The sequence below is a fragment of the Monodon monoceros genome, unplaced genomic scaffold (genome assembly GCF_005190385.1).
Source record: "Monodon monoceros isolate NGI ecotype Baffin Bay Population unplaced genomic scaffold, NGI_Narwhal_1 Super_Scaffold_3, whole genome shotgun sequence".
In the NCBI taxonomy this organism is placed as follows: domain Eukaryota; kingdom Metazoa; phylum Chordata; class Mammalia; order Artiodactyla; family Monodontidae; genus Monodon; species Monodon monoceros.
This window is the reverse complement of record NW_021703780.1, coordinates 62,114,546-62,134,352: the sequence shown is the minus strand read 5'-3', so window position 1 is coordinate 62,134,352 and position 19,807 is coordinate 62,114,546. Positions and strand designations below refer to the sequence as shown.

At 57.3% G+C, this 19,807-nt stretch overlaps 1 protein-coding gene across 2 annotated transcripts; it reads left to right on the top strand.

Moving 5' to 3' along the window:
- Positions 1-7,420: 7,420 nt before the first annotated feature.
- Positions 7,421-19,589, top strand: MYL3 (myosin light chain 3). Of its 2 annotated transcripts, none has more exons than XM_029243069.1 (7): positions 7,421-7,561; positions 9,793-9,820; positions 9,957-10,106; positions 10,926-11,099; positions 12,212-12,289; positions 12,405-12,447; positions 19,100-19,589. In XM_029243069.1, the coding sequence occupies exons 1-6, from the start codon at positions 7,421-7,423 to the stop codon at positions 12,431-12,433; spliced, it is 600 nt and encodes a 199-aa protein (XP_029098902.1). In that variant the 3' UTR covers positions 12,434-12,447; positions 19,100-19,589. The 2 variants fall into 2 exon arrangements, with proteins under 2 accessions (XP_029098902.1, XP_029098901.1); XM_029243068.1 differs by lacking the exon at positions 19,100-19,589 and adding an exon at positions 12,650-12,874.
- The last annotated feature ends 218 nt before the right edge of the window (positions 19,590-19,807 follow it).

The window sequence follows — 19,807 nt, the reverse complement described above, 5'->3', positions numbered from 1 at the left end:
AAGGCATCTATGGAGTGTGAGGGTTTGTGTTTAAAGATGTGTGCCTAGGAGTGTGCCTGCTCTGGGTCCAAGCACCCGTGGGTGGGGTTCCTGAGTGATGTGAGTGCGTGAGTATGTGTGTGTGAATGGGTGCACACACACACTTCAGTGTGGTCCCTGTTGGCCCCCGTATTGGTAGAAAGGGACCAGGTGACGTGAGGGGTGTCCAGGGACCAGTAGGTATCTTCAGACAGACACAGACACACACCGGGGGTGGGTTAGCCTGACTGGGGTATCCTGTGAGTGAGTGTGTGTGTGTGAGTGTGCACGTGCGTGTTGTACTTTAGACATGAATACACTGGGTTGGGCAGGCAGATATATAAATAGCCACACAGGCAGGTACAGCAATTGACCCTAACTATTCCTGGCTGGGGGCTTGGGCCATTTGCAATGCAGCTCCACACCCTGAGCCACAGAGGGTGTTTGTGTGGCCACTGGAGGCAAGGACACAGCTGGTGCTCGGTGGGGTGGGCTGGGGACAACCCTGGGTCTCTGGGGCCACCACAGCTAGGTGTGGTCTGCAAGGGGACAGGGAGGGAGGCTCTCCCAGGTACCTTTCCCTCTTCTGCTGTCATCACTACCATCACCTCCTGCCTTCACTTCCACCACTGCCATCCCGGTCCCCTGCACTGCCTTCATTCCTGTCACTGTCTCCTTGTCATAGCTGCCCATCCCACCCTCCCTTCCTGCATCCCAGTCTGGTGTCCCCTTCTCGTCCACCTTGGGCTGCTTGAGGGTGAGTGAGAGGAAAGAATGAATCTGCTTTCGACCCGGCTTGCAGCTGGGACTGGGGGCCAGAGGGCTGTGTGCACATGCATTGTCTGTAGGCTCTGGGAAGCTCCATCCTGCCCTGGGCGCTCCCTTTGTCTCTGGTCCTCCTCAACAACCCTCCCTCCCCTCTTTCTGAATCTGTCCCCACCTCTGTCTCTGTCTTGGTCTCTGCGTGTCGGTCTCTGCCGTAGTCGGGGTCCCCGTCTCCAGTTTCTCCATGATGGCCCAGGGGAGCTGGTTCCTCCTCTCAGCCAGCGCAAACTGTTTGCCTGAGACAGTTGGTCCATCCAGTCAAACAACCACCCAATTCAGACTCCTCATCTGACTGACAGGGTTTTTTTCCTCTGCTAAATTTACTTGCATTTTTGACTGAATTGGCCATTCAACAGAGGTTGTGTCCACATGCCCCTACCCCGCCCCATGCCAACAGATGAACAAGCTCCCAGATGGACACGCACACAGAGCCAGGAGTGCCCAGGCGTGCTCCTACACACATGTGGTCACAGCCTCGTGTGACACACGCCCACAGGATCACACATGTGTTCCCATCCTCCTGCCCACAGTGATGCATCTGAGCACACACAGACTGCACACATCTACCCGCTCACACACACGTTCATACCTCATGCCGTGGGGACAGAGTCTGTACACCCTCAGACCTATTCTGGGGAAATTTTGGAGAGATGGAGATCTGGGCAGAGTCCCCGCCCAGCAGCCTGAGGCAGCCACGGCCCCTCTCCTCTGAGGCCAGCTCATCCTCCTTCCTCTGCCTTCAGCCTCTAGGTGGGGCTTCTGGTCATCTCAGGCCGCTGCTGAACCCCTGCAAGCCTCAGTAGCAGCTCCCAGACCCTGATCCTAAAAGGGGACTCTTTTTTTTCTTCCAAGGACAATAAATATTTGCTCTTTGGGAAACTGCTGGTGGGAGAGTACAGGGTTTGGCCCAACGGCGGGGAATGTCCAGGGCAGTTCAGAGAGGCCACAGGCCATGCTGGGGGATGGGCTGGGCCCCTCTAGAAGCTAGACCAGCAGGCAGAACCGGGAAGCCAGGGCTAGGGCTGCACCTCACTCCCTTCCCTTGGACCCCTGCTTCCGGCCTTTGTTTTCTCCATCCCTTTGCGTAGCATGTTGGCGCACCCTCCTCCTATCCCTCGCATCTCAGACCCCTCTGCCCCATACCTCGCCCTTTGAGAGCCTTTTTCCCACTCCCATTCATCTTGTCAGCACCCCCCTCCCCTTTCTCATGCACTCAGACTTTCAATCTACCTCCTTAGACCAGCCACTGAGGGCAGGGATGATGACCCCCAGGCCAGGCCCCTGAGAGCAGAGCACACCCCTCAGATTGGGCCCCTGAAGTCAAGGCTGTGCCCTCCTTCCATAAGGGAACAAGCCTGGCCAACAGTGTCCCCCACCCTGTCCCCCATGAGACATTGGTCCCTGGAGGCTCCTGCCTGCCCACCCCTCCCTCATCCTCATTTGGGCTCCCAAATATAGCGGCCGTGGCCACAGCCGGCCAGAACACCACAGCCCCAAGCGTCAGTCCTGGGCCGGGATCAGAGGGGCAGGAGCTGATTATAGGTCCCTGGGCCAAACCCAGGGCTTGTCTGCCAGCCCGCTGGGCCCTGCCACCCCCACCCCCAGAACCACAAGGTTGGAGCATCTGGTCCCCGTCAGCACAGTGGGCAGAAGGAGGGGCCTGAGGGGTGTGTTTGGCCTGCTGAGGACAGAGTTGTCTGTGTGTGGCATGGGGGTGGCGAGGACGGGCTCATCACTGCTCAGGGGCAGTGACTGTCTTTCGAACTCAGGATCACTTTGCCCCACCCATGGCCATTGTACAGATGGGGAAACTGAGGACAAAAGGAGCCAGGACCGGCCTGAGTCACAAGAGCATATGAAGTCTCCTGCCTCCCCCTTGGCCACTCCTTCCCATCTTTCAAGGCCTGGGGCTGTGCCTCCGGGAAGCAGGCCACATCCTGTTGGTGGCAGAGCAGCTCTGCTGGGAAGTCCTCCTTGGAGTCAGACTTTCACCCAAGGCTCCAGGGGCGTGGGATGGTGCAGAAATTCCTCTCCTTCTCTGGGTCCTCGTGGCTGCCTTGTGCCACCTCTATCCAGAGTTGCTGGGCAGCTCCTGCCCCTCTTGGGGCTTCAGTTCCCTCATCTGAGCAGTTGGGCAGGAACTAGTGGCCCTGTGTAGGGTCTGTATTTATGGGCGTGTAGTGGTGAGTCCACATCTATGTGAGTACACGCTTGTGCCCTGGTGGGTGAGCTGCAGCCCGTGGGCCTGCCCATGCCCAGATGGGGTCCCCAGGACCTGCTGCACAGCAACATTTGACCTACTTCTAAGGCTCTGGGTCTGGCCCAGGCCACGTTCTTGACTCCTCCGGGAAGTTTGGGCCTGCGTCCCAGCCCAAAGGCTTTGGACAGGAGGGGCGGTCCTGGGCGGGCCAGGGCAGTCTGAGGAGCCTGCGGCCAGGGGGGCAAGGGCACGTGGGGAGCCTGACCCTCCTTCCCTGACTTTGGTTCCTGGGCCCAGGGGATAGCCAGGCCTCACGTATCCATCCCTCTCCTCACTCCCCACCATTCCCTCCATGTGGCCACCGTATTCCGAGTTCCCCAAATTGGCTCTGACAGGATGAGGGACATTCCTCATACCCCTCTGAACACTAGCAGGAAGGTCTGCCAAGCACTCACCCCTGCTGTTAGCCAAGAGCTAACCCCTCCCCTGCTCCACCCTTGTCTACACAGGGCAGGAGGCAGTGCCCATTTGGAAAACCAGCAGCCCCTGTCCTGGGTCCAGGGTCTGGGGTCTAGGTTTGGGTTTACGGGCCTGGAGTCTGGGTTTAGAGTCCTGGGTCCTGGGCCTGCTGTCTAGGGTTTGGAGTCTGGGTTGAAGGTCTGGCTTTGGCATCCTAGGTTTTGGAGTCTGGGTCCCCAGAGCAGAATCTGGTCCTGGGCTCTGAGTTCCAGGATCTAAGTTTGGGGTTCGGATTCTGAGGCCTGGGTCTGTGGTCTGGGTTTGGCGTTCCAGGTTCCAGATTTGCAGTCTGGGATCTGGGTTGGGATCCTGGTTTCTGGGGTTTGGGTTCAGGATCCAAAGACCAGTTCCTATCCCTTTTACGCCCCCTGCTGGCTGGTCCTCATGGTCAAGTCACTGCCTATACCATCCGGTCGTCCCTACCACTTCAGGCTCTTGAGAGGAGTCTTAGCAACGGATGGGGAGTGGCATGAAGAGCAGGCCTGCGTGGAGGGAGGCGGCAGGTGCGCTGAGGGGCAGCGATGGCTGCATTGCTGTCCGGGGTGCCCCCGGCAGACACAAGTACTGTCAGTCAATCCGCAAATCTCCCCTTGCCTTACTCCAGAGATGGGGTTCAGAAAAGCGTTCCAGTCCCCCTGTGAGAGGTGGGTAAATTGAGATGTTTGGGACATTTGCTCATCTGACATTTATGGAGTGCCTACTGTGTACCAGGCTCTGTTCTAGACCCTACGGATATACAGCCATGGAAGACCAAAAACTCCTCCTATGCCAGCTGACATTCATGGGAGGGGGGACACACATAAGAGACAAGATAACAGGGAAACAGCTTATTTTAGGGTGTGCAAGGATGGGGAGTCCAGCTGAGAGGCAGGGCAGAGGAAGCAGGTCCAGGGTAGTCTGAGGAGGCTTCTCGTAGGAGGTGACATCTCACTGAGACCTAGAGGTGACAAGGAACAAGCCATGGCCAGGGTCCCAGACAGGGGCACCAGAGGGAGGAAAGCCTCTGCAAAGGCATGGGGGCTAGAAAGAACAAAGAAGGAGGCCAGTGTGGCCAGGGGTCTCCTGCCTCTGTTCATGGGCTCCTCAGAAGTCAGGGCCCACAGTTTCCTCAGGTGGGGGAGGGGGAGGTAAGGTTGCTGCCCCCAGAGAGGGCTCTGGGATGTGCTGTCTGCATCAGACTGGGCCACAACTCAGACAATGGAGCTGGGGGAGTCAAAGAAGAGGGATCCAGACCCCTGTCTCTCCCCGCAGGCTCTGCCAGGATCTTGTCTGCTGGGCTGTCATTCCCAAGGGGCATGGAGCCCAGGCTGGGACCTGGGAGAGAGAGGTGAGTGCCAAGCCTTGTGTGGCTTGTCTTTGCTACCCAGTGCCTGCCTCTCCCTGTCACTAAGTCCCCTCTCCTGTTCACCTGCCTGCCCACCTGCCCACCCCTTAATTTCCTCCTGTCCTCGGCAGGCATGTTGCTGGCAGTCAAGGGGGGTGATCCTTGCAGAGTCCCTGCTGGGGTCTAGGCATTAGTTATGGGTTGAGAGTGGCCCTGTGGGGTGAGCCTAGGGCACTGCTGCTCCCAGGAGCCAGAGCTCGGACAGTCAAAGGCCCATCTGAGCCCTGGGGAGGGAGTGGAGGATGGCTCTGTACACGGCGTCCCCACTATAGGACCATATCTGCCCTGTGCTCGAGGGAAGAGGACCAAGACACCCCCTCACCAAGCAGAGGAAGATGGCTCTGTGTGGCTGTAGCAGGCTGCATGAGTCTGCAAACCTGGGAACCAAGCCTCAGGAGGCCCATGTCACTCATCTACTCCTGTTCCCACTGATGCTGAGTGGTTTCCAAGGGATAGCAATTGTGTGTGGATGCAACAGTGAGATCGGTGTTCTGGGCACCCCTGTGGATGTCCAAGGCTCTGGGCCTCGGTTTCCCCCATGATGAGTGAAAGGGGATTGGGTGGTGTCTTGTTGGCTGTGCCTGTGGCTGGTGGGAGCCCTCGAGGGTGTCCAGAGTCAGTTGTCCTAAGGGTCAGCAGGTCTGGGTGATGGGGCCGCCCAGAGGTCTCTCTGTCTGTGTCCCCCTCTGTCTGCCTTCTCCTCTTGTGGTATTTCTGGCTGGTCTCTGAGGATCCTCCTCCACCCCTTTCTTTCTTAATACTCTTGCCAAACATCTGGAAGAAAAGTGAAAAACTTGCCTCTCCCCCAGCGCCGGATGTTGTCAGATTTCCAGATGTGGGGTGTTCTGCCCTCCAGATGAGGGGAGGAATGTCCTGTGTTCCAGCTAGGAGGGGACCCAGCCCTGTCCCTGGACTGCTGTTCCCCTCACCATGAGGCTGAGTGACAGGATGAGAAGGACCTGGGCTCAGCAGGGGGACGTTGGGGGCATCCAGGTAGAGGCCCAAGTGAATCTTCACCTCAGGCTCCACCCACGGTGCCTCCCTACACCTGGGAAATCCCCGGGGGCCAGGAGAGGGGGCAATGCCTCTGAAGTTTCTATCAAAGGCTCCAGGCATTTAAAAATAATAGGGAACACCTCCTTCCCACCCCCCGGCACAGACACTGGGCAAGGAATGGAGGCCAATGTGTTTGCAAGATGTCCCCACTCTCCGAGTTCTGTGCCTGGAAGGGCCTTACGCCACCTCAGCCTTCCCTCCTCCCCCCAGCTCCTGAAATGGTAGACCAGCCAGGCTGCCCTCTGTCACTGCCTTCTGGGGTGGCATTGTGGGTAGGAACTGGGGGGGGGTGTACCCTAGACTGGGCACCTGGGAGGCAAACCTCTTCCAGTGCCCTGGGGTCCTTCAGAGAGGCAGACCCTCTCAGGACCCCACCAAAAGTGTCAGCAGAGGGCAACATGGGGCAGTGGAAACAGCTTCCTGGAGGAGGGTGCTGTGCGGCCGAGCCTTGAATGCTGCAAGCAGAGGGGCAAAGGCAGAGGGTGCAGTGTGTGCAAGGGTCTGGCGGGGAGCAGGCCCTGGGGTGTGTGGGGAAAGTGGGTCGCAGGGAGCTGTGGAAGAGGGGCAATAGGAAGTGAGGGTGAAACCAAGAAACCGACCTCAGGGTCAGGCAGGTGCTGATGCGGGAGGCTGTGGAGGCTGCTTGGCTGTTGAACTAGTCTGGGTGACCGCCCTCGAGGGAGCAGACCCCATCCTACTGCCATTTAGGGTGTTCTCAGAGATGGGCTGCAGCTGCCTGCGAGCCACGACCAGACACTCATGCAGGCGTGATAAACACCCAGACACAAACACACAGAAGCAGCACCCGCGGACTGGAGTAGGTCATCCCCCACGTGGACACAGACCCCCTCTGCATACAAACACCCAGCCAAACGGAGACAACACACATGGACACACGCAGACCTCCCTCTCCCCCTCCGTGTAGACACACGGGCACAGACACATGGGAATTCGATGCACAGATGGGAAGTTTAACTCAAGGGGTGCCCAGTCCTCCTGCCCCCAACACAACACACAACACATGCTCGGTGCAACCTTCTGCACCCTTTCAGTTTATTGACCTGCTGAGGGGCAGCAGGGCCCCTGCGTGTGTGCGTGTGCTTTTGAGGGTGTGTGTGTGGGCTGAGCACCGACCTCTGTCCTCCCCTCCCCCGCTCTCTTCCCAACAGGTGATTGGGAGGAATGAAGAGCCCTCCCTCTCCCCCACCCATTCCTGAGACTGAACAATGCCCCCCCAGGCCCCAAAATAGCCCCTGAGCCTAGCCAATGTCCTTTTATGGCTCTGTCCCCATTGTGCCCTGCAGGGGTGGGGCTGGGGTCATGAGGTGTCCAGGCAGGATAAAGGCTGGTTACGGGAAGGCTCACCTACCCGGCTCTCTGCTTCCTTCTCTCCACGTCCCTCTCTGCTTACAACCTCCATGGCTCCCAAAAAGCCAGAGCCCAAGAAGGATGACGCCAAGGCAGGCGCCAAGGCAGCTCCAGCTCCCACACCTGCACCTGCACCTGCACCTGTACCAGAGCCCCCCAAGGAACCTGAGTTCGATGCCTCCAAGGTCAAGGTGGGTGTGGGAGCTGGGTTTCCGTGGGAAGGGCAGGGTAGGTCAGTGAATCCCAGAGTGGATCTACCCCGTGGAAGACCAGGCTCCAGAAAGTGAGTACTGAACTGAAGCTGGAAGCTTCAGGCATCAGGTGGGCTGCAGCAGGAGGGAGGGTGGTCAGACATCAGGCAGGACTCCCCCAGTGCTGGTGAAGGGACTATCTTTTTGGTGGTTGGAAACTGACTCTCCCTTGTCCTTTTCCCTGGACCTCACATCCTTGGGGAATCCTGGACCTGCCTGTGCCCCTCACCCCCGCAGCCAGGCAGGGATCTTTCTTGTCCAGCTGTGGGGTCTTAAGTCCATACCAAGTTCCCCAGGGTGGACAGGGTGGGGAGTAAAGGGAAGCAGGGCTCCTGCCCAGTCTGGGTCACACTCACCCCTGCCAAGGTCCCTGAGCCCCAGAGCTGGTGGGGCCTCAGCTTTGAGCTGGCGATACTGAGCCAGTCTGGGTAGGTCATGGAGGAAGCTGGTCTTGGAACTGTGACCAGTGGCCCCAGGAGCCCTTCCCCGGCTTGGCTTGAAAGCCTTTCTCAGAGTCTAAACCTGGAGAACGAGCCATGACTCCCACCTGCGGCATCTGCATAGTGGCACGTACCCATGTCCTGCCCGTTGCCTGTTCTCGGCTGGCCACTGGCCACTGCTGCCCTGGCTGCTGGCTGAGGGGCCCCATGGAGCCCTCCCAGCCCTTCACGGTCCCCAGCGAGACCTGCAGCCCATCTGCACAGGTCCATCTCCATTCCTGAGCCCTTCCTGGAGGCACCTACCTTGTCCCTCAATACACGGGCTCAAATCCCAACTCTGCTCCATTCCCATCACTGCTCTAAGGCTTAGTTTCCTCAGCTATAAAATGGGACAATAAGTCCTCCTCACAGGCTGTTGGGAACCACTCATGGCAAGTGCTCCGTGGAGTTGACTCTGACTCCTGACCATCCCCAGACCCCAGGTTTGTGTCCCACAGGCCCCCTGGTGAGGGTCAGACAACCCTAGGGCCCAAGGTGGCATTGTGTGGTCTCACCGGATCCGAGGCTGCACAGACTCCCCTCTGAGCAGAGGAAGTAGTGAGGCCTCTCCTGTGACCCCTGCAGAAAGCTGTGCCAGGGGCCCAGGGCCCGTAATCTCAGCAGGCTTCTTGGTGGAGAGAGCTCTCGGCGGGGCCAGGAACAACAACGTGGTCTTCCCAACACAGGGTTAAGCCAGAGGGTTGGGAGGGACAACCCAGCAGGGTGACAGGGGCAGGATCCCCCTCTGCACTGGTGTGCACTACTGAGGTTGGTGGAGGGGACTCCAAGGGAGCAGCAGTGGGAGAGGCGCCAGTCAAGTCCCCCTCCCCCAAGCTCCTTTCCCTTGTGCGACCTTGACCTTGGGGCGAGTGACTGCAGTGATAAAAATAGACGTGGTATCCAAGTGAGGAGGGGGAAACCGGGTCCCAGGAGGCCTCCTGACCTCAGGTGGCCCTGATGTGGCCTCAGCAAACACAACCGCTGGGCCCTGGCCCCCTGCTGTGCCACGCTTGGGGGCTGCCCTGCGCTTATGGACGGGACTGTGTAAGACTCAGGTGTAGGCAGGACCACGTGAGTGAAAGTGCCCAGCCTTGAGGGCTCTGTGGGGGGCAGACACATGCAAACAGATGCACACACAGGTGTGCGAACGCACATGCACATCGCACACACACCCCCTCCTGCAAATATGTTCTCATGGTGACAGGGCTCTCCGGCCTGCCCCCTCGCCTTTCCTCCTCCCGCCCCTGCCCTGGTGAGATGAGGCCTCCCATCTCACTTATGTGGACAGTCTACCCACTGGGCCCCAGGCCTGGCAGAGCTGGCAAAGCCAGTCTGTGCTTCAGGCACGTCTGTCCAGGACCAGGGGCCTCAGGTAAGGCCCACCCTGGGCTGGGGATTCAGGGCACCAGGCCTCCCTCCTCACCACTTCCCCTGATGAGGCCTACCTGGTGTCAGGGTCTGGGCACTTGCAGACCCAAGGTCCTCAGGTGGGATGGCGGGAGGGGTAAGGAGGCAGGAGGGAGTCAAGGTGGACTGCAGGAGGTCCTGGGCAGTGGAAGCTGGAATCCTGGAATGTGGACGGGTTGGGGCAGCTGAGGGGTTGAGGCCAGGTCTGGGCACGGAGGCACCAGGAGGACGCCTGGCCCCATCCTCTGAACCAGACACTCAGAATCTTTGGGGGTCTCCTTTCAGATCGAGTTTACACCGGAGCAGATTGAAGGTGAGTGGGGGTTTTGAGCCAGGGGCTGCAGGGTTGGGGCCCGGGTCCCCCAGGCTGAGAGTCCTCCCCTGCAGTGTGGGGCAAGTCAGGGGGGCTGACTCTAGAAGTGTCCGCAGCTCACGCCCTCTCCCGGCAGAGTTCAAGGAAGCCTTCATGCTGTACGACCGCACACCCAAGTGTGAGATGAAGATCACGTATGGGCAGTGTGGGGATGTCCTGCGGGCGCTGGGCCAGAACCCTACACAGGCCGAGGTGCTCCGAGTCCTAGGGAAGCCGAAGCAGGAAGGTTGGTACGCCCGGCCTGAGATGTGTCCCCATTAGGGCCAGTCCCAGGGGAGACCCCCAGGGTGGGCTGCCATCGCTGGTGGGACAACACGGGAACTCCCCTGCTGTGCATTCTCCTAACATCCTCCCATTGTCTGGAGGAGGACCTTGAGGCCAGTCTCAGGTGATGCTGACAAGGTGACGAGCAGTGGTGGTTCCTATACCATCTGGCCCCATGCCTATTTGCCAGGCCTCCTGGTCGTAGGGGACTGACAACGGCGCGAACTAGCTTCAGTAGCAGGTGTGAGGGCAGGCCAGGCTGTGTCTGGCCTCAGCATCCCATATGCTCTCCCTGTCCTTCCTGGCCTCCTGGGCATCCCTCTGTGGGGCAGGGTCAGCTTCCCTCACCACCGTGGCCAGAGAGGGTTGCCTGCTTTGCCCCAAGGAGGAGTGAGACCCAAGCCCTCGCCACAGGTGCAGAAGTCCCAGAGAAGGTCTCTGATCGGCCCAGCTGCTCTCGACCAATCACAGGTGTGGGGAGAGCAGGGTTGATAAGAAAAATAGAGAGACGCTAGCGAGAACTGTTCCCCCAAAGAAGAGCAGAGGTGCTAGTCAGAGCCCACTGTCGTGCCACTGTCCTTGTGAACAGCAAAGGACGATGTAAATAATGCATTTCTCAGTTGACTGTAAAGTGCCTTGTGATGGTGGAGTGCTTTGTAAATGACAAAGTGGTGTAGAGTGCATTGGGAGCTGGGTGAGGGCAACAGCTCCTCATTGCCAGACACAGCGGGGGGGACGCCCATCTCCCCTCAGAGCCTGGTGCTTGGGCATCTCTCCCCAGAGCTTAACTCCAAGATGATGGACTTCGACACGTTCCTGCCCATGCTCCAGCACATCTCCAAGAACAAGGACACGGGCACCTTCGAGGACTTTGTGGAGGGGTTGCGGGTCTTCGACAAGGAGGGCAATGGCACGGTCATGGGCGCCGAGCTCCGCCACGTGCTGGCCACGCTGGGTGAGGGCAGCCTCCTCCCCACCCCACTCTCTCCTTCCTGGGGCATCCAGGGGAAACCACTCTGTCACCCACCGGGCCTGTTTCTCACTTGTGAAATGGAGGGTGATGCAGTCAAGGTGCCTCGATGGCAGGAGACGGAAATGTGGGGAATTTAGAAATTCAGGTGGGGAATAAAGAAAGCCAGCTGGTGCAGCTTACAGAACTGGAGGGGAATAGGAACAGCTCTGGGGACAGTGTGGGGCAGGGCGGTACGTCCAGGGGGATCAATCCAGTCCTTGTGCTCATTGCCTCAAGGTCAAATTCCAGAGCCAAGGAGGTATTGTACCTGCCTCTTGACCCCCCGCTGTCAGGTGCCTGGCTGGCAGGAGCGTTCCTTTCTCAAAGAGAAGATTTCCTACAGCAAATGTTCATTGAGCACCAATTGTGTCTGTGCAAAGTGAACTTTTCCTGCATCAGACATTTACTGAGTGCCTACTGTGTGCTCAGCCCTGTGCTGGTCTGTGGGGTTTTGTGTGTGTGTGTGTGTGTGTGTGTGTGTGTGTGTGTGTGTGTGTGACTGGGGGCTAGGAGGTGTGAGGGAAACTGCAGTGGGCATTCCAGTGGGGGAAGCAACACAGCACATACAAAAGCACAGAGGCGGGAAAGTGCCACACTTGTCTGGGGAACAGTGGTGGTGTCTCTTGGTACCCTCCATGGTCATCCCCTAAGGTCCCCAGCTCTATCTTATGCGTCCTTCCTCTAGCCTTGAAGGGCTGCCCTGAGGGACTGCTTCCAGGGAGATGGGGGACCTGGCCTACTCCTGACGGAGGGAGTCCCACCAGCCTATTGAGGACAGGGGACAGTGTGTGCTGGTGGCCTGAACAGCAAGATGGCACTGTTACGGACAGAGCCCAGGCTCGGAGAGAGTGCCAGGCCTGCACCCCAGGCCTTGCCCTTTTTGACTTGTCACTGATTCTTCTGGTTTCAGAAATAAGGGTGACAGCCCAGGTCTTGTGTGTACCAATATGAGGTATGGGAATACTGGAGAGGCACACCCACCATCCAGCGGGGCTCAGGGGGCCCCCCACCCTTCACACCTCAACAGTGCTGACTCAGCTTTCCACTCCTGCCAGGTGAGAGGCTGACAGAAGATGAGGTGGAGAAGTTGATGGCTGGGCAAGAGGACTCCAATGGCTGCATCAACTACAAAGGTAAACTCAGCAGGGCAGGGAGACTGCTGGCGGGAGCGGGGCATTAGGATCCTAGGTCGCCACCTTTGGCTACCCAGGGCCGAAGCCCTGCTGCTCACTCTTTCCTTCTTTTCAGCATTTGTCAAGCACATCATGTCCAGCTGAACCTCTTGCCCCAGGTGAGACCTCCCACCCTCCCTTCCAAACCTGCTACCACCTTTGCCACCTCTGCTGATTTCAGCCCTATTGTCCCCCTCCTGCCTCTGTCATCCAGATCCCCTGTTGCCACCTCCCCAACTCCACCAATTCCAGTTCTCAGCTGACATCCCGCAGCCTTGCTTGCACCTCTCCACTGTAACCTGTGACCGCCTTTGCTCTCAGGGAGCCCAGGGGAGGCCGTGCTGGGGACAGCTCTTCTTCCACTCGAGTTGCTGACACCAGTGGCCTGCATTCTGTGGGACGGAGGGGAGCACATTGAGACTCCTGCACAGGCTCTCTCTGCACAGCTCTGCGGGGCTGTCATGTCTCCCCATCAGGCTGCACTTGCCTGTGACTGCATCTCTGTCCCCGGCCCTTGGGCCTCATGAATAAATGGCTTCTTTCCTTCTTTCTTTCCTCTCTCCTCCCTCCCTTGCTTCCTTCCTCCCTTCTTTCTCTTCTTCCTTCCTTCCTTCCTCCCTCCCTCCCTCCCTCCCTCCCTCCCTCCATTCGTTCATTCATTTGTTCGTTCGTTCCTTCCTTCCTTTCCTCCTTCCTTCCTTCTCTCTTCTCTGTGGCCCTTTGGTTGACTTTTATAAAAATCTATGAGCCACACACGGTGAGCCCTGGACAAAACGAGAGGAATCACTTTGAAATCTTGCCTCCTTGCTCACCACATCAAAACTGTCCCATCTGGTGTGCCAAACCCTCTGAGCCTGCCCACCAGGACACTGGGCTGAGCTGGACAAGGACTGGGTGCCCTGCCCCGCTTCTGGAGACAGTAGCCATGCTCTGGCCTCTAACACAGGGTTGCCACTTGGTGCCTGAGAGCGCCGTCTGAGCTGTCTCACTCCACAACCAGCAATCAGGGAACTGAAGGGCACTGGCCCAGAGCCACCCATGTCACAGGTGGGGAAACTGAGGCCCAGAGCAGAGAATGGCTTTGCCTGACTCACTGTCCCCAGGCTGTCAGAGCCGAAGAGGCCTGAGACCCCTGCCCGACTCCGGTCTCTCTGCCTGTGTTGTGGCTCTAGGTCAGAGGCGAGAATCCGGGGTCCACCAGTGGTTTCTCAGCCCTGGGCGTCTCAGCAGAAGACAAGTGCACAACCCCTGCAATGACAGGAGGAGATGCACACACCCTTGCAAATGCCAGCCCCACTGTCACACCCTGCTCTGGGGCCAGGCCCTCCCCTCCTTTCGGAGCTCAGTGGGGAGGGTGAGGGGAGGCTTCCTGGAGGAGGTCATCCACTCTGGTTTGAAGGGGAGGAAGAGCAATGCCCTGTAGAGAGTCTTGGGGGCCCTAGAGATAAGGGTTGTGGAGAGATCAAGGGCCCAGAGTGTGGAGCGGGCCACACAGGGTAGGAAACAGCTTGCAGGCCAGGAGGACTCAGGAGGTCAGGGCAGCCCTGCTAGGGTGCATTTGGATGTGAATGCATCTGCTTGTGAGATGAGTGTGTGGGTGTATGAGAGCGGGTTTGAGGCTTGCACGGATCAGGCTGCCTCAGGGCGTTTGTGTGGTGCGGCGAGCATGGCAGGGCTGTGAGTGTGAGAGTACGTGTGCGCGTATGTGTGGGAGGAGTGGTGGCAGTGTATGTGAGAGTCTGTGAGGGGCTGTGAGTGTGTATGCAGGAGTCTGTTTCCCTTCCTTTCATCCTTTCAGCATTTATGGAGCACCTACTGTGTGCCAGACTCTTTAGGCCCTGGGAACACTGCAGTGGAGGAAGCAGCCAAACCCTTCACCCTTGTGGCACTCATACAAAGCTGACAAATCACCAAAGCCATAAAGTGTGTCAACCAGTGATAAAGGCTGGGGAGGGGCCCAGAGTAGGGGAGGGGCTGTGCAGTCTGTGTGCAGTGTGTGTGTGTGTGTGTGTGTGTGTGTGTGTGTGTTGGGAGGCAAATGACATGTTAAATAATGAGGTCAGTGAGTATCTGAGAAGGCAATGGCTGGGCAAAAATTGAAAACAGGAGAGATAATATCCTGAATATATAAAGGGTTCCTACAACAACAACAAAACGAACAGCCCAATTCAAAAATGGGCAAAGGACTTGAATAGACATTTCTTTTTTGTTGTTGTTGTTGTTGTTGTACGCGGGCCTCTCACTGTTGTGGCCTCTCCCGTTGCGGAGCACAGGCTCCGGATGCGCAGGCTCAGCGGCCATGGCTCACGGGCCCAGCCGCTCCGCGGCATGTGGGATCTTCCCAGACCGGGGCACGAACCCGTGTCCCCTGCATCGGCAGGCGGACTCTCAACCACGGCGCCACCAGGGAAGCCCGAATAGACATTTCTTTAAAGAAGATAGACAAATGGCCAATAAGCACGTGAAAGATGCTCAATGTCACTAATTAGGGAAATGCAAATCGAAACCACGATGAGATACCACTTCACACCCATTAGGATGGTTATTATGCAGAAAACAGAAAATAACAAGGGTTGGCGAGAAGGTAGAGAAATTGGATCCCTTGGGCACTGTGGGTGGGAATGAAAAATGGTGCAGCTGCTGTGGAAAAAGTATGGAAAGTCCTCAAAAAATTGAAAACATTATCACCATATGACCCAGAAATTCCACTTCTGAGTATATATCCAAAAGAATTGAAAGCAGGGACTTGAAGAGATATTTGTAAACTCATGTTCATAGCAGCATTATGCACAATAGCTGAAAGGTGGAAACAACCCAAGTGGCCATCAACAGGTGAATGGATAAACAAAATGTGGTCTATACATACAATGGAATATTATTCTGACTTAAAAAGGAAAGAAATTCTGACACCTGGTACAGCATGGATGAACTTTGAGGATATTATGCTAAGTGAAATAAGCCAGACATAGAAGGGCAAATGCAATATGATTCCACTCAAACGAGTTTCCTAGAGTGGTCAAATTCATAGAGGCAGAGAGTAGAATGGTGGTTGCTGGGGGTTGTGGGGAGGGAGGAATGGGGAATCGTTGTGAAAGATAAACACAAAAAAGAGAGGCGAGATGGAGTGTCTTAGGCTGGACTTCCCCAGAAGCAGAGCTGAGACAAGGACCTGAATGTAAGTAGTGTCCCTGGGAGGTGGCCCCAGGGAGCACGGGAGAGCAGCTGGGCAGGGAAGGAAGTCCTTAGGGTGCATGGGAGCAGAAGACCCAGTGGGCAACGGGGGCTCAGCCCCACTGGGGACCTCCAGGAGATGGTGGTGGTGTCTCACTGAGGGCATGAGGAAACCAGACTATTTATCTACCAGCTCCCACCTTCGCTGGTTAGGGCAGGGCCCCAGAGGCAGGCTGGAACATTTGTGTGGGGCAATACTTCCGCATCTGCTCCAGGGAACCATGAGGGCATCAGAGCAAAGACATTCCAGCAGAGACGGGAGCAGAGAGTGCGGTGGGGAGGCGACAGGATGTGGTGGAGGGTCCTTGGGCCGTGGGAAGGGCTTTGGTGTGTGCTCTGGGGAGAGGTTTTATCAGCATCACTTTGGCTGCTATGTGGAGAATAGACTGGGGCACGTGAGCGGAAGCAGGGACCGCAGGTAGGAGGGTCCAGGAGAGAGAAGAAGATGCATGTGTGGTCCAGTGGAAATGGTGAGAAGTGATCAGATTCCAGGTCATTTTTTAAGACACTCTCAGCAACATTCTGGGCAGATTTTGAGGCTTTTTCTTCTTCCTTTCCTTATCTAAACACAGTCCACTCCAGCCCCAGATCTGGTGTGGCGTGGGAGTGAGGGACCGTGGTCTGCCCTTTCATGGTGCATAGTCTGGCTGGCTGGTAGGGCAGGGAATGGAGGCGCTAGTGGACTTGCTGCAGTGGCCTCTGCTAGTAAGGGTGTCTGCTTGTGCATGTTTGACTTTGTTGGACTCTGGCTAGCCTCCCTGGCCAATTGGTGGCCGCGGACCCCCACAGAGGAGAGCAGGGTCTCCCTTTGGCCCCAGTCAGGGCAGAGAGACTGGCCAATATCCTTCTGGGCAGGCCCCAGCTCCTGCCCGCCCAGCCACCTTGCTCTTGGACACCAAGCCCAGGAACGGCTGAGTTCCCCTTCAAAAGTCTCCAGGATCCACATGGGACTGAGTGGTCCCAGCTTTTTCTCTCTACCCTTGGCTGAGTCTTGTAGGCAGGGATCACACCTGTTCTCAGCCATCCCCAGGCAAGAAGTGGTCCTGCCTCCAAGTTTCCATGTATCTGGGATCCCAGGGAGTATGTGTCCTGCTCTCGCAAGAAAGCCTGCCCCCTCCTCTGGTTTCCAGATGGTCCTGCAGTGCCCCCAGCCCTCCCCCAAACACACCCTCCTTCTTGCAGGCTCCCCTAGTTCCTGGGAGCTACCACCCTACTCGGCTTGGCCTGGCAGTGGAAGGGAGTATCCCACACATCCCCCGAGACCCTCTGCAGCTCCCACCTGCCAGTCTTCAAGTGTGGACTGGGCGTGGACAGGCTGTGGGGGGCTGGCGCGGGCAGAGCTGGGGCTGTTGTGTCTGTTGAGCTCTGCCTGGGGCTGTTTGGTCCCCCTTGTTGGGGCTCTACTCCACTTAGAATGTGTCTCTGTCCCAGTCATGGCCGTGATGCCACTCTGGGGCATTTTGCCTGTTATATGTGGCTGTGCTGACCATGTGTGGGCTTGGGTCACGGGCTGTGGGTGTGAGTGTCAGAGTGGAGGGGCCTAGAGGGTAGAACTCAGCTGCAGGGGTGGGGCTTCTCCTCACTCAGGAGCCTCCCACCTACCTTGGCTGGGTGAAATGTGTGTGCATTTCTGTGTGTCCCTGTGTCTGTGTGTGCATACATGCACAAGTTTGCCTGTGTACTTGTGTCTGTGAGTGTGTGTCTGTATACCAGCGAATGCCGGTGTCCATTTGTCTGTGCACGTGCACATGTATGTTTACCTCTGTGTGTGTGTCTGTGTCTGTTTGTGTGCATGTCTGAGTGTGTACGTGCTGGGGGGCTCTGCTGAGTCAGTGCTTGTGTTGGGCGGGCAGCACTGCCAGCCAGGCTGTGGCCTCCCCACAGTTGCATAAACACTGGTCCCAGCTCCCCCTTCAAGCAGGGTGGTCCAGCCTATGTCCCTGCGGCCGGTGGAAAGGGGTGGGTGTGGCAAAGGGTTTGCCCTCATGTCAGCCTGGTCCCCTCCATGCCTCAGGTGCCAGGTCACGTGCCCCATAAGGCTGGAGTCTGGTCTGGGGTCTCTCTATGCCTTACTTCCCCCATCTGGCCCGAGGCCTCATCTCTGAGGTCTCTGTAAGGTGTCAGGAACATTTACCTCTCCAGTCCTGGTCCAGGCTGAACCAGAGGGTCAGTGCGGCAGGCAGGGGGCTAGGGGGCCAGGGGCAGAGTTCAGCCTCACAACCCCAGGACCAACCATCCCTCCTCTGCTCTGGTGTCTCTGCACGGCTCCCTGCCACAGCCTGCATCTTCTCTCCAGATGCCTGCCATCTGCAGAGATCCTGGGGTCACCACTGGGACATGGATTAGGTAGCACTGAGTCGGGGGACAAGAAGGCCAGAAATTCAAGTCAAGGCAGAATGAAGTCAGGCAGGGTCTGAAGAAATCAAATATTGGAGGAAATCCTTAAGCAGGTCACAAGAAGGAAGGAAATCAAACTGTAGGGATGAGGCCCTGGACTGTGGGGCTCAAAGCGCTCAGTGGCACAGGGGCTGACAGACTGTGGATAAAGATCTTAAGAGAATGTGGGGAGGGGCGGGGAGACTAAATGGGTCCAAGCAGTGGCGTGCACAAAATCAGAGGGGGTGTGAAGATGAGGTGGGAGGGAGGAGGGGCAACAGAAACTGGGCAGTGGTGTGAGGCAGTCCTCATGCTGCATAAGGGGTGCTTGGGGGCGTGCCAGGCCGGAGTGCTGGGCTGTTGTTTCCGAGGCCTTGGGAGGTAAGGAGGGTTTAGGGGAGGGGGCTAGGGCGAGCCTGCCTGGGTACAGGGCCAGCCACACCCCAGGGAACCCAGGTACCTCAGGGAACAGCAGGAAGACCCTAGACCTTGAACCCGGTGACCCAGCACAGAAGAGCCTCCCTGGGGTTCCCCTTCCAACCAGCCCCAGGTCCGCCCTTGTCCAAGTTTGGGGGTTATGTGTTCCTGCCCTCCCAAAGCCACACAATGCTGGTTTGCCCAAACGCTGACAGAGCACAGCTGGAATGTAGAGTGTATGTGTGTACACGAGGCTCTCCAGGGTCGCCCGCCCAACAGGCCCCTCTAGTCTCAGCAGCCAGGGCCCAGGTCCCCTTGGATGGGGAAGGGCCTAGAAGGTCAGGGCTGGGAAGGGCGCCTGCCTGCCACTCCTCCCCAGCCTGGCTGTGGACACCTGAGGTTCCACCATTTTCTTCCAATCTCCACTCTCTTCTTTGGCCTGTGGGTCCGGGTGCTTTGCACATCTACTGAGGCCTTGGTGAGAATGAGAACGGGTGTGTCAGAGCCTTTCTGGAGGGCTGGGGAATGGAGTGAGGCAGTGGAAGACTCTGGAACTCCAGAGATGGGGAAGACAGTGCTCCCTGGGAAGTCTCAGATCTTTGCCAACTTCCTAATTTTTATACTTTGGTCCAGTCGAACACGAGCACCCGTTTTCCCCACCGCTCCTATGCCCTGGGTCTGGAGGTCTGTCTTCCCTCCCATCAGTGCCTTGTGCATCTCACTCCCTTCTTCGTCTCTCTCGCATAGTAGGCTTGCTTGGAAGCCACTTAAAGGTGCTTAGGATGCCATCCCTAGCTCCCAAGCTAACTTGGAGAGACAGTGAGCACCCTGTCCCAAGGGGTGTGCAAGCAGGGGGGAACCAACTCCAGTCAGGAAGGCTGCAGGAGGGATTCTTGCTCTGCTGGAGACTGGAAGCACTCGGGTGTCCTCAGGCTCCAGGGCCCAACGTGTGACAACATCCAAGACAATTTTCATGGGAGAAGAATAAGGCCCATGTTGCGTGTTTTCCATGAAGCTCAATTTGTGCATCTTCAAGGCCTGGCTGTTTTTATTCAGGGACTGCATCCTGCCTTACTTTATTTTTATTTTTTTTGCCTTAAGAATATTATTTTGTTCATAAAACAATGGTGATGATAGCTGGTGGCAGTTGTTTTCCTTGTCTTTACTTGGCAAAATAAGGCCTTACAAGTCCATTTTTAAGTTCTGAGGCGATTGCACAGTTTGTTGCAGTGAAAATCTCCCCAAATCCCTGGATAGAGACCCTTAATGGGGCAGGTCCTTTCCAGGCTCAAGGCTCGTCTGAATCAGGTGCCGACTGTGCTCCACCATGATGACTAACAGAGGCCTGGCCCTACCAGTTGGGATGGAGTGGTGAGTGGAGACGTGGCAGGGGCAGTGCAGATGAGCTTGGGGGTGGGGCACATGAGTGAAGATGCCTCAGCTCCCTTCGTTGGA